The sequence below is a fragment of the Anarrhichthys ocellatus genome, unplaced genomic scaffold, assembly GCF_004355925.1.
Source record: "Anarrhichthys ocellatus isolate YVR2014 unplaced genomic scaffold, GSC_Weel_1.0 scaffold347, whole genome shotgun sequence".
In the NCBI taxonomy this organism is placed as follows: Eukaryota; Metazoa; Chordata; class Actinopteri; order Perciformes; family Anarhichadidae; genus Anarrhichthys; species Anarrhichthys ocellatus.
Genome location: NW_022280341.1, coordinates 12,962 through 25,519, shown reverse-complemented (window position 1 = coordinate 25,519; position 12,558 = coordinate 12,962). Strand labels below are relative to the sequence as shown.

At 43.1% G+C, this 12,558-nt stretch overlaps 2 protein-coding genes across 2 annotated transcripts in view; both read left to right on the top strand.

Annotated features, from left to right (window-relative positions):
• Positions 1 to 772: 772 nt before the first annotated feature.
• Positions 773 to 2,208, top strand: LOC116401324 (odorant receptor 131-2-like). Its single transcript, XM_031879676.1, has 2 exons — positions 773 to 1,195; positions 1,951 to 2,208. The coding sequence occupies exons 1-2, from the start codon at positions 773 to 775 to the stop codon at positions 2,206 to 2,208; spliced, it is 681 nt and encodes a 226-aa protein (XP_031735536.1).
• A 3,602-nt stretch (positions 2,209 to 5,810) lies between these two features.
• LOC116401329 (potassium voltage-gated channel subfamily S member 2) overlaps positions 5,811 to 12,558 on the top strand; it is a 9,137-nt gene continuing 2,389 nt past the window's right edge. Inside the window, exons 1-8 of the mRNA XM_031879680.1 lie at positions 5,811 to 6,041; positions 8,036 to 8,218; positions 8,303 to 8,436; positions 8,762 to 8,926; positions 9,470 to 9,641; positions 9,943 to 10,026; positions 10,498 to 10,659; positions 11,981 to 12,064. Coding sequence (XP_031735540.1) covers positions 8,045 to 8,218; positions 8,303 to 8,436; positions 8,762 to 8,926; positions 9,470 to 9,641; positions 9,943 to 10,026; positions 10,498 to 10,659; positions 11,981 to 12,064 — 975 coding nt within the window. The 5' untranslated portion in view covers positions 5,811 to 6,041; positions 8,036 to 8,044. The remainder of the gene's footprint in view (positions 6,042 to 8,035; positions 8,219 to 8,302; positions 8,437 to 8,761; positions 8,927 to 9,469; positions 9,642 to 9,942; positions 10,027 to 10,497; positions 10,660 to 11,980; positions 12,065 to 12,558) is intronic.

Below are 12,558 nucleotides of genomic sequence, written 5' to 3'. Positions count from 1 at the left end.
CCTCACCTCACCTGTCCTCACCTCACATGTCCTCACCTCACCTGTCCTCACCTCACCTCACCTGTCCTCACCTCACCCGTCCTCAACATGTCCTCACCTCACCTGTCCTCAACATGACCTGTCCTCACCTCACCTCAACATGTCCTCACCTCACCTGTCCTCTCCTCTGATAACATTAGTAACTACTTACATTATTAATAACTATATTATTTTCATTATATGTGCAATTCAACTTCCTATACTTGTCAGTGTGACTCTATTCTATGAGACGCTGGTGTTAGAATCACTTCTTCAACACTTTATATTCATAATTCTTTGTTCTCATTTATTTCTCTACTTGAGTAGTTTTACTGTATTTATTTACTCACTCGTACTGCTGTTGTGTTCTATGTTGCACTGGTGTCAGTATTATTTATTTTACACTTAATGATTGTTATTCTATTGTTTGTTATTCTATTGTTGTAATCTTTGATCAAACTCTGGCACAAGAATTTCCTTTGAGATTAATACAAATAAAAATCATATTTTATTAATAGAAATATATTAAATCAACTAATAAAGTGATTAAAATGAGCTCCGCCTTGAGAAGCTGCAACACATTAATGCATCAATAATATAATGTATGTTATTCCCCATAATGAGTACTTTTACTTTGTAGTTTGACTTTTACTTGTCACAGAGTACTTGTACACTGTAGTGCTTGTAAACTGTAGTGCTTGTACACGGCAGTACTTGTACACTGCAGTACTACTCCCCCGGCTCCCCTCAGATCATGACGGCGGTGCTCACCACCCGCTCCACCCCTCTCATCCTGGCTGGCATGGCGTTGGAGCGCTACATCTCCATCTGCTTCCCTCTGCACTACTGCCACATGTGCACCGTCCCTCGCACCTTCCTCCTCGTCTTCATCATCCTCATCCTCACCGCCGCCCCGCCCGTCACCGACCTCCTCATCACCGCCGTCCACCGGCCTCTGAGCTTCTTCCACACAGACATCTTCTGCGACCACCCGCTTCTCTTCCGCCACCGGTCCATCTACTACAAGAACTGCGTGTTTGACGGCGTGTACCTGTCCTTCGTGGCTCTGACGCTGCTCTACACCTACTGCCGCATCATGATGACGGCACAGGCCGCCTCCACCGGGCTGGCGTCGGTGAAGAGAGCCAGAAACACGGTGCTGCTGCACGGAGTGCAGGTCGGTGTTTATCATGAGTAGTGACGGCATCGTTACTACTACTCTCATCGCTTCTTTTGATAATAATAATAATTTGTTGTCTTTTTTGTTTGGAAAAAAAGACAACTAATTAGAGAAGATGCTACATTGCTTTATTGTTATTCTTCTATGTAAACAAATATTTTTTTCTTGTGCAGCAAAGTTCTAAAATCTTTCAAATACGTTCTCATCTAAAGAGTTGTGTGTCATCGATGATCGTGTTCTTCTGATCAGACTCTGTGGCGTCACTAACGGTACCTGCAGCGAAAACAGGAAATCAATTAAAATCCATAAAGTGTCTTTATGTCTGTCCACAAACAGATTTTCACTTTACAATATTATTGTAAATCCTGATATTAATATATTCACATCAAGGTGTTTTCAACTTGATATGAATACGCAGCTATTGGCCTTCTAATCAAGCTGCATATGACTAAAGGGACAGTGTGTAGGATCTGGCAGTATAGCGGTCACTAATAACGCTGAGGCCATCCATACCATAATATCACTACTTCAGGAGCAACGAATGTCAAACATCGTTATGAATATTATATTATATTTCTGCTAATAGAGCTCCCGAGTTGCTACGAACTGGCCCTTTAAGGATGGTAGACCGCTGGCTCGGTAATCAATACTTTGATAGTTAATGATACTCGTGTGGTTCAAGTGACTGTTGGATGTAAATGTTGCTCTTTACTAATAACAACGATCCATATTTCCCCGTCCTGCTGTTACAGCTGCTGCTGTGCATGCTGGCCTTCGTGGTTCCTTCCCTTCAGGCTGCTCTCATCTCCTTGTTTCCTCGCTTCAGTCTAGAGATTCGTTACATCTTCTTCCTGCTCGTCTACATCATCCCCCGTTTCATGAGCCCCATCATCTACGGATTTCGTGACGAGCTGTTCAGGAAGTACTGGACCCGGTACCTGGCTTGTCGGGGCCAAAGTACCGTCAGGGTCATTCCGGTGTTACTGAAAGTGAACCAGGAGGTGAAATAACAGGAGTCAACCTCCGGTTCTTTAGAGTGAAGCCAGTGCTTCATGCGTTAAAGCTGCATTCTCTCTAGTGTCCACCAGGGCGCGACTCCTCTGGTTGTATAGAAGTCTATGAGAAAATGACTCTACTTCTCTCTTGATTTATTACCTCAGTAAACATTGTAAACATGAGTTTATGGTCTCAATCTCTAGTTTCAAGTCTTCTTCAATACAGCATGATGTTCATTTAGTACATTATGGTCCATTTAGAGTCAAACAGACCATAAAGCAGGGGATGCTTTAGGGCGGGGCTACACGGTGATTGACAGGTCTCATATATAAAAATGTTGAAACAAAAAAAATGCATTATAAATGTATTTCTGATGCGCACACAAATATTTCTTCTTTTAAATAAACGTAATAGAAATTCATGAATATATGAATTTAAAAAGGATTTATAATATTCATCAAAAACATTTGGAAGTTGTTATATTTGTATATAAAACGGTGAAGGTGCATATACAAACTGCTTGTCTTGTGTGAATTTCGCTGAGACGTCGCTCCATTCACAAATTCATTTATTTCAACAGTAAATTATCTGGAGCCAATCAGATGCCTCCATCTTCAAACAATCGCATGAGCACAAGGGTACATCTACTATTTGACATCAGCCAAGTTAGCGTTGTAGCTAACTTACGGTACCTACGTGGTGAATGAACTTACATTAATAAAGCGCCCATCTAGCCTCAAACCACGTACAATACATGTTAGCATTCACCCATTCACACACACACACACACACACATTCATATTGGTTCATACAATATTTACCTCTGAGATGTAGTATACTAAAAAGTACAATGAGATGTAGTGAGTAAAAAGTACTTAGTGGAAATACTTGAGTAAAGTATCTCAGATTTGTACTTATTCACATTCCACCACTGATAATAAATACTGCTGTACATGAACTCAACAGGATTAATGAGCAGAAACCAACAAACTAATAAATCAGACTGAAGCCAAAGCATTACATCATGCTATGCTAAGTTAGTTAGCGCACACAGGAAACACTTACAGTAGTTAAGTGAAGCAGTCTGGGTCTCAGTCTGGAGAGGAAATCCTTTAGGGGACAGTCTTCATGGTCTTCAGTCATCAGCAGGAAGAGAAAAACTCTGGAACCGCCGGAGAAGCTAACGGCGAACTTTGTCGGCGACGTAGCGAACTGCCCGCGAACACGTTCTCCGACGTGACGAACTCAAACTCCTCCAACACCGCGAACAGAGCCACCGGCTGACGAACAGTCATAGAGAAACAACGTCAACGTCACTATATCCTCCACGCAGCCTTTAGATGGCTAGCTAGTTTAGCTTGTTCATGAAACTATATTCAGTAGCATTAGCATTAGCATCAAGTGTCAGCTGTTCGCAAACACTGCGGATGGTGGGCGGGGTCTATCGTCCATCTTTACTGCGGAAGGTGCGTTAGATAAATAAATGGCTCCTGGGAGAAGTTTGTCTAAAACTGAGCAATGTGCAAATAACTGAGGAGATAGAAGGAGATCATATTTATAGCTGATTGATTGCCAGAAAAAAAATATCTGCAACTATTTAAAAAATGTATTTATTTGTTTGTTTGTCTTTTATCTTTTTATCAGAATCAGCTTTATTGTCCATTTATGCATACGCGTACAAGGAATTTGACTCCGGGTTCTCGTTACACAGAATTAACAAGTAAACAGGAAAATAATACATATATATTAAAAATAAAAAACAAGGACAACAAAAAACAAAAAAGTAGAACAGATGTAAGCATAACCATTTAACGACTATGTACAGTATAAATATAAATATATATCCAAAAAGTACATATATATACAGTATATATAAACATATGAACGTTGCAGTCTGTTCCTGTCCTGTTTGGTGGTCGATCCAAACCACACAGTGATGGAGGAACAGAGACCAGACTGGATGATGGTGGAGTAGAACAGGATCAGCAGCTCCTGAGGCAGGTTGAACTTCCTGAGCTGGAGCAGGAAGTTCAACCTCTGCTGGGCCTTTTTCCTGATGGTGTTGATGTCGGGGCCCACTTCAGGTCCTGGGAGATTGTGGATCCAGAAACCTGAAGGTCTCCACAGCAGACACAGTGCTGTTGAGTATGGTGAGGGGGGGTAGTGTTGGGGGGCTCCTCCTGAAGTCCACTGTCATCTCCACAGTTTTGAGCTTGTTCAGCTCCAGGTTGTTCAGACCACACCAGAGGACCAGCTGTTCAACCTCCCGTCTGTATGCAGACTCATCACCGTCCCTGATGAGGCCGCTGACCGTTGTGTCGTCTGAGAACTTCAGGAGTCTAACAGACGGGTCCTCTGAGGTGCAGTCGTTGGTGTAGAGGGAGAAGAGCAGTGGGGAGAGCACACATCCCTGGGGGTCCAGCTCCTCATCTGCATGTTGTCCTTCATGATTCCCTTCATCAACCTCGCCTTAGTGACCGCTTGGCCCCGAGAAAGACTCGATATCTTCTTCGGCACTTTCCTGTTAGCCAATATGCTTCCACGTCTGCTCAGTCCACTCATCTACGGCGTCAGAGACCAGAAGTTCAGCAGCAGCATCAGGCTGCACTTCAGCTGGAGATGCTGCAGCTCTGGAGAAAAGAGGGTGAAGCCGATGGTGGGACGAAGGTCCAGACAAGCGCTACACTGAATGGCTTTAAGAGAGCTTGGATTGTATCATCTACAACTAACACTGAAGCGCAAAGTTCACTGTGGTGTGAACTCAAATGAATGCAATCATGTGACCTAATATTTAGGCCTACATGGTTTTTCAACGGGTTGAAACCTGCAACATTATCATTATTACAATGTATTTATTTACAGACAGTTATTCATAAATAAATAAATATATGACACACTTTCATAGATTCACACAAACAGTTAGAAACCTCAACTTACTTACCTATGAGTGACGTCATATTTTGAAGACAGAAGTGACGTAGGGGACAGACCAGCAGGTTGAAACATCATGTTGTGGCCACTAGATGGAGCCACCATCACATCTAAGGAGAAGTCTCCACAACCTCCCGACATGAAATATGAATCAATAAACAAAGACATTTACAGTTATGAGATGTTTTTAACAAAATACTGCTCAGGAAAAATGGTGTTTAATCTTGTTCACAAAAACCCAGTTTGTGGTTTATACAAATAAAAACAAACAAAAAACTCGTGAATTTGATTGTTTATTCTCTGTAGAGAAGAAGTGCTGCTGTGGGAGGAATATTACGTCATCAAAGTAATAACACTGAGGTTCTTTTAATGATTCCACAACGTCTCATTACACACACACGCACACACACACGCACACACACGCACACACACGCACACGCATGTACAGAGATAGCCGGAATATTCCCGTAAATGGTAGGAGATATAACAACAACACAAGGCAGACTTATTCATATAGCTATTTATTTATATATTGATCTGAAATATAATAACTCATCATAAAACCCGACAGGCAGCTTCAGTGTTTAACGGTATTTGTAGTTCGGGGACGCGATCGTGACGGAACAAGCCGAAGCCTGGCTGGAGGAGCGGACTCCCAGCAGCTCCACACTTGTGTGGTCCAGCAGCAGGAGGACGGATCTCCCGCTCGCTGCTTCAGACCAACACAATACGAAACTCTCGCTGTTTGTTTTGTTGTTCTCAGCATCACGTTCGTTTTCTGGTCGGTTCGCACGCGACATGTTTGTTCCTCTGCAGACGGGAAAGTGTGAAAGTTAAAAACGCATCATGGGGTGAGTGAGACCTGTGAGGAAGATGCTGGTCCGGTGATGAAGGAGCGTCGTGATCAAACTCACAGGTAAGTCCCAAATGAGCATGAGTATGTTCCATAATAATAATAACAATAATAATAATGAAGTAATGACTCCTGTTCCTTCTCGTTGTCTCTGTGTTTGTTGTTGATGGAGCTGATTTCTCTCCACTGTGATCCTGAATTATAGATCAACTTTATTTACGTGCAGCACGCGGCCCCCTGAGCTCAGCACGTGTCATTAGAGACACACCGACTCTCCTTTCATGTATTATTCACTGAGTCCTTCACATGGATGCAGATCACGATCAATATGTTCTGGAGATGTTTCACTCTCACTGATCAAACACTCGCTTTAGGACAAACTTTTAACAGTTTTCATGCTAAAGAAATAATTGAGCAAAAGCTCAAATGTGAACGGAGCTTTTTAAAATGAATTATGATTTATTTGTGGGTGAAAGCTCTAGAAGCAAGTAAGGAACCTTTGAGGTTAGGTCATGTGTCCAAATCCTCTTTTATTCGGTATTTTTTAACGTGCATTGTTGACACCAGCTTCTTCTTCTCCTCCTTTATTGGTGCTTCTTAACTATTTCATGGTGATCTGTGTAGAGACGCATCATGCTACTAAACAATTAGAGATCAGACACTCTGAACCTTCACCAGACTACTAACACATGTAGCTGACCGTCCTCCTGCGTCCATGATCAGAGACATATGAATGTCTGCCACTAAAACAGAGTGGACACAAGATACGGCTACAAAGACACACTAAACTACTAAAAGGACTCACTAAAAGACTACAAAGAGGAGGAAAACGACTGCAAAGCGCTGCAAAACAACCAGGAAGAGACCCAAACTAAAAGTTAGGCAGAAGTAAAAGTACTCTGAAGTAAAAGTATTATATATATTATTAGTATATTATTACTGAGTTGACTAACTGGTTTGTAGTTCGGTCGTAGTTTTGTCTGTAATATCCTTTTGTATAAGTTAATAATATGTATTATACATACATTTTATAATGTATGTATAATACATATTATTAACCCCCCCTCTTCCCAGCAGGAAGAAAGATTCAGAGATTCAGATTCAGGTGCTTCAAACAGCATTAAGTCCACATTAGGTTAACAGCGTTTCCTCTTCTCTCGCTAACATAATTACATGATGTTACAGCTACACTTTACTGCAGCGGGGCACTTCCTGCTGCTGGTGTTTGGACTTCTTCCACCACGAGGACTCACTCTGATCAGAGACAAAGGAACAGAAACCATGTCTCCACTTGATGCTAAGCGATATGAAATCAACTGAAGTATGTTTCCTGGCACTAATATCAACATTGTGCCGTAATAAAGACATATTTCAGGAGCAGTAGGGACACTAAAGACTTCACATGAGACTTTTCACAGTTTTAGAGTTTGAACTCTGATTCATTTGTCTGCTGAGTGATTTCATGGTGTTTTATTGTGAAACACCGTGTGGGTGTTTGCAGAGAGAAGATGAGCAGGAGTGGGAGTTACTTTCTGTTTTGGCTTCTATGTGTTTGTTTTTAACTTGATCACATGGAGACACGTTGATTTCATCCATGTTGATGTTGATAGGAAGTAGGTCAGTGTTTAAGTGTCCTCCCTCCGTCTTCCGTCTTGCGTCCTCCGTCTTCCGCCTTCTGTCTTCTGTTTTCCGTCCTCTGTCCTCCAGTAAAGGCCTGCTGGCTCTCAGCCAATGCACTTTGTATCTCGTAGTCCACATCAGAATGTCTCGTACATCAAATTAGTGTCTGTTGGTCTGGTCTCAGAGGTGCATTTAGCAGATTAGATGGAATCAGAGAGCCTTCATCCCAAAAGAGAAGCTCAACGAATAAAAAAAACTCAAGGCTTCTTTTTGCCAAAAAGTCCTGAAGTTTTCTTTTTTTGTTGTTGTTGTTGCTGACTCAGCTCGAGATAAGAAAAGAGAGGAGCGATGTAACGTCCAGACTTCAGTTCAGTGTCAAATACTCGACATCTGCAGGACAAAGGATGAGGTCACTCGTGTCTCCGCTGTGTCTCCAGCAGGTAACCATGGTGAAGGAGCGTCTGCCCAGCTGGGTCCAGCATCAGGACTCTGATGAAGGTCTGGTCCACGTGAACGTTGGCGGTCTGAAGAGGAGCCTCTGCTCCAGCACGCTGAGGAAATTCCCAGACACCCGACTGGGGAAACTGCTGTCATGTGACTCGGAGGAGGACATTCTGCAGGTGGGTCGAGGGTGGTGAACTGTATAAAAATGTCCACTTCCTTCTGGCTCTTTAAAATGTTTCCTCCTCCTTCTCTCCCTGCAGGTGTGTGACGACTACGACGTGCAGCAGAAGGAGTTTTATTTTGATAGGAACCCGGGTTTGTTTCCTTACGTCCTCCACTTCTACCAGACGGGTAAACTCCACATCATGGAGGAGCTGTGTGTCTTCTCCTTCAGGTCTGTCTCATGTTAAACCTCTTCCTGCCTCACTCCATCATTTAAAAGCCCCATCAGGCTGCAACTTTTGTGCAAATTGCACTCTGTCCTCTGTCCCCTTTCTTCTGTCTTCTCTCCTCTGTCTTCTGTCCTCTGTCTTCTGTCCTGTCTCCTGTCCTGTCTTCTGTCCTCTATCTTCTGTCCTCTGTCCTGTCTCCTGTATTCTGTCTTCTGTCCTCTAGCTTCTGTCTTTTGTCTTCTGTCTTCCGTCTTCTGTCCTCTGTTCTCTGTTCTCTGTCCTCTGTCCTCTTTGATTTGACGGATATGTCCCCCTCCCCCCCTTCAGTCAGGAGATAGAGTACTGGGGCATCAACGAGTTCTTCCTGGACAGTTGCTGTAGTTTCCGTTACCACGACCGTAAGCTGGAGAGCAGCCGCCATCGCAGCTGGGACGACGAGAGCGACGTCAGCAGCGTCGACACGTCGGTGGACGAGATCTCGGAACTGAACAGGTAAAAAAAAGACTCTTTGAGATCTGCAGGTAAAAAACACGTTCGTCCTTCATGTCTCTTTCTCATGTCTCATGTTTCTTTCTCATGTCTCTGTCTCATGTCTCTGACTCATGTCTCAGTCTCATGTCTCTTTCTCATGTCTCTGTCTCATGTCTCATGTCTCATGTTTCTTTCTCATGTCTCTGTCTCATGTCTCTGTCTCATGTCTCATGTTTCTTTCTCATGTCTCTGTCTCTATCATGTCTCTGTCTCATGTCTCATGTTTCTTTCTCATGTCTCTGTCTCATGTCTCATGTCTCATGTTTCTTTCTCATGTCTCTGTCTCATGTCTCTGTCTCATGTCTCATGTTTCTTTCTCATGTCTCTGTCTCTATCATGTCTCTGTCTCATGTCTCTGTCTCATGTCTCATGTTTCTTTCTCATGTCTCTTTCTCATGTCTCTGTCTCATGTCTCATGTCTCTGTCTCATGTTTCATGTCTTTGTCTCATGTCTCTGTTAACGGGTCTACTGCGTCCACTCACCTGCGTCTTCCGTCCTCACAGAGACATGCTACATTTCCAGGAGGTGCGTTACGGGAGCATCAGGAAGTGTCTGTGGCTGACCCTGGAGAACCCGGGGTACTCCATCCCCAGCAAGATCTTCAGCCTGGTCTCCATCGGGGTGGTGCTCACCTCCATCGCCACCATGTGCATCAACAGCATCCCGGAGTACCAGGTCGGTACGGAGACACCGTTAAGACCAGCAGAGACTGTTTTATGGTCTTCTGAAGAGACATTGTCTCTGATGTCCTTCGATGTCGAACGTCCATAAAATCCACTTAGATATCACAGATAAAAAGGATTTCTTTGTGGTTGCAGAAGTTGTCTGAGAATCTTTAAGTTTTAAAGTTTTTTTCAGCGCCACAATAATCCAGTCATCAGTGTCTTCTGTCCTCTATCTTCTGTCCTCTGTCCGTTGTCCTTTGTCCTCTGTCCTTTGTCCTCTGTCTTTTGTATTCTGTCCTCTGTCCTCTCAGACGTTTGACGATGAAGGGAAGGTGATGGAGGAACCCACCATGCAGGCTCTGGAGGTCTTCTGCACCTGCTGGTTCACCTTCGAGGTGAGGTGATGTGTACTGGTGGTACTGGTGATACTGGTGATACTGGTGGTACTGGTAATACTGGTGGTACTGGTAATACTGGTGGTACTGGTGATACTGGTGATACTGGTGGTACTGGTAATACTGGTGGTACTGGTGATACTGGTGATACTAATGATATTAGTGGTACTGGTGATACTGGTAATATTGGTGGTACTGGTAATACTGGTGGTACTGCTTATACTAGTAATATTGGTGGTACTGGTAATACTGGTGATATTGGTGGTACTGGTGGTACTGGTGATACTGGTGGTACTGCTGGTACTGGTGATACTGGTAATATTGGTGATACTGGTGATACTAATGATATTGGTGGTACTGGTGATACTGGTAATATTGGTGGTACTGGTAATACTGGTGGTACTGGTGATACTGGTAATATTGGTGGTACTGGTGATACTGGCGATACTGAGTACTGTCTGTGTGTCTGAGGTGGTGACTCGGCTGCTGCTCGCTCCGAACAAGAGGAAGTTCTTCCATCACCCTCTGAACATCATCGACTTGGTCTCTGTGGTTCCGATCTACATCACTCTGCTGTTCGACATCACTGTGGGATCAGAGTCTGAATTGGGAGAACTGGGACGACTCATACAGGTTCTGAACCTTCTTATTGCTCATCACTTAAATGTTCTTTAAGTTAGTTTGTTGTTTAATATCACAGAAACATTTTAAATATTTGATCTCAACAGTGAAATACAAAGAAAACACAGTACTCTGAATTCACAATACTCAGAGCTAAATACATCCCACAATGCACCTCAATATGAAGAAGTTCATGACATGTTGAATGAAATCATTTATGTCCAAACTACAAAGTTCTGTTCTTCTGAATGAGGCTGGTTTTAAAACATGAATATCATATCATCATGTCTCATTCTTCATGTCTCTGTCTCATGTTTCATGTCTCTGTCTCAGTCTCTGTCTCATGTCTCATGTTTCTTTCTCATGTCTCTGTCTCTATCATGTCTCTGTCTCATGTCTCATGTTTCTTTCTCATGTCTCATTCTTCATGTCTCTGTCTCATGTTTCATGTCTCTGTCTCTTGTCTCATATTTCATGTCTGTCTCATATTTCATGTCTCTGTCTCATGTATTTTATCTCTTGTCTCATGGCTCTATCTCTGTCGCATGTCCTCTGTCTATTGTCTCATGTCTCTATCTCTTACTCATGTCTCATGTCTCTTTCTCATGTTTCCTGTCTGTCTCATGTTTCATCTCTCTGTCTCATGTCTCTGTCTCATGTATCTTGTCTCTGTCTCTATCTCTGTCTCATGTCTCTGTCTCATGTTTCATCTCTCTGTCTCATGTCTCTGTCTCATGTATCTTGTCTCTGTCTCTATCTCTGTCTCATGTCTCTTGCCTAATGTTTCATGTCTCTGTCTCATGTATCTGTCACAGTCTCTTGTCTCTGTCTCAAGTCTCTGTCTCTTGTCTCTATGTCATGTCTCTGTCTCATGTCTCTGTCTCATGTATCTTGTCTCTGTCTCTATCTCTGTCTCATGTCTCTTGCCTAATGTCTCATGTCTCTGTCTCATGTATCTGTCACAGTCTCTTGTCTCTGTCTCATGTTTCTTTTTCATGTTTCGTGTCTCATGTCTGTCTCAAGTCTCATGTTTCGTGTCTCATGCTCTGTCTCATATCTCATGTCTCTGTCTCATGGGGGCGACTGTGGCTCAGTGGAGAGCAGGGCCGACTTTCAATCGGCAGTTCGATCCCCGTCTCCGCTGGTCTCATGTCGATGTGTCCTTGAGCAACACACTTAACCCCAAAATGTCTCCCTTCCTGAGCCTACGGTGTAGAAATGTGATAAAATCTGAATTGTAAGTCGCTTTGGATAAAAGCGTCTGCTAAATGACTATAATGTAATGTCCTCATGTTTCATGTCTCTTGTCTCATGTCTCTTTGTCATCTCTCAGGTGTTCAGGTTGATGACGATCTTCAGGGTTTTGAAGTTGGCCCGACACTCTACAGGTCTCCGGTCTCTGGGAGCGACTCTCCGGGTGAGTCGAGAAATAAAAAAACGAAACAAGAGTTTTATTTTTTGCTGACGAGTCTTAAACATGGATTGTGTCCAGATGTTGTCTTTTGGTCTTTGGAGGACCTGGTTCTGAGCTTCAGGGACCAAAAACAAAGTCCTGATGTGATTGTAGTCAGACGACACGATGTCTCTCATGTAACGTCATTACTGTGAACGATCCTCATGAGAAGTGGATCAGTGAGACCAGCAGAGAACCTGAGAGTCACGTTACACTCTCATCCATCACCACAGAGGAGGAGGAGGAAGAGGAGGAGGAGGAGCTCCAGCTGTAACTGGATCTGGATTCATTATATTTACATTCAGACTGAAGCAGCACTTTAATAAAAGCTGCTGATTCATGAAGTGAAACTTTGAGAGCTTTTTAAAAACACCAGACAAGTTCAGAGACGGATGAAGCAGAACTGTGTCTGTACTAGTAAACATAGTAAAGTACTAGCAAACAGTAAACATAGTAAA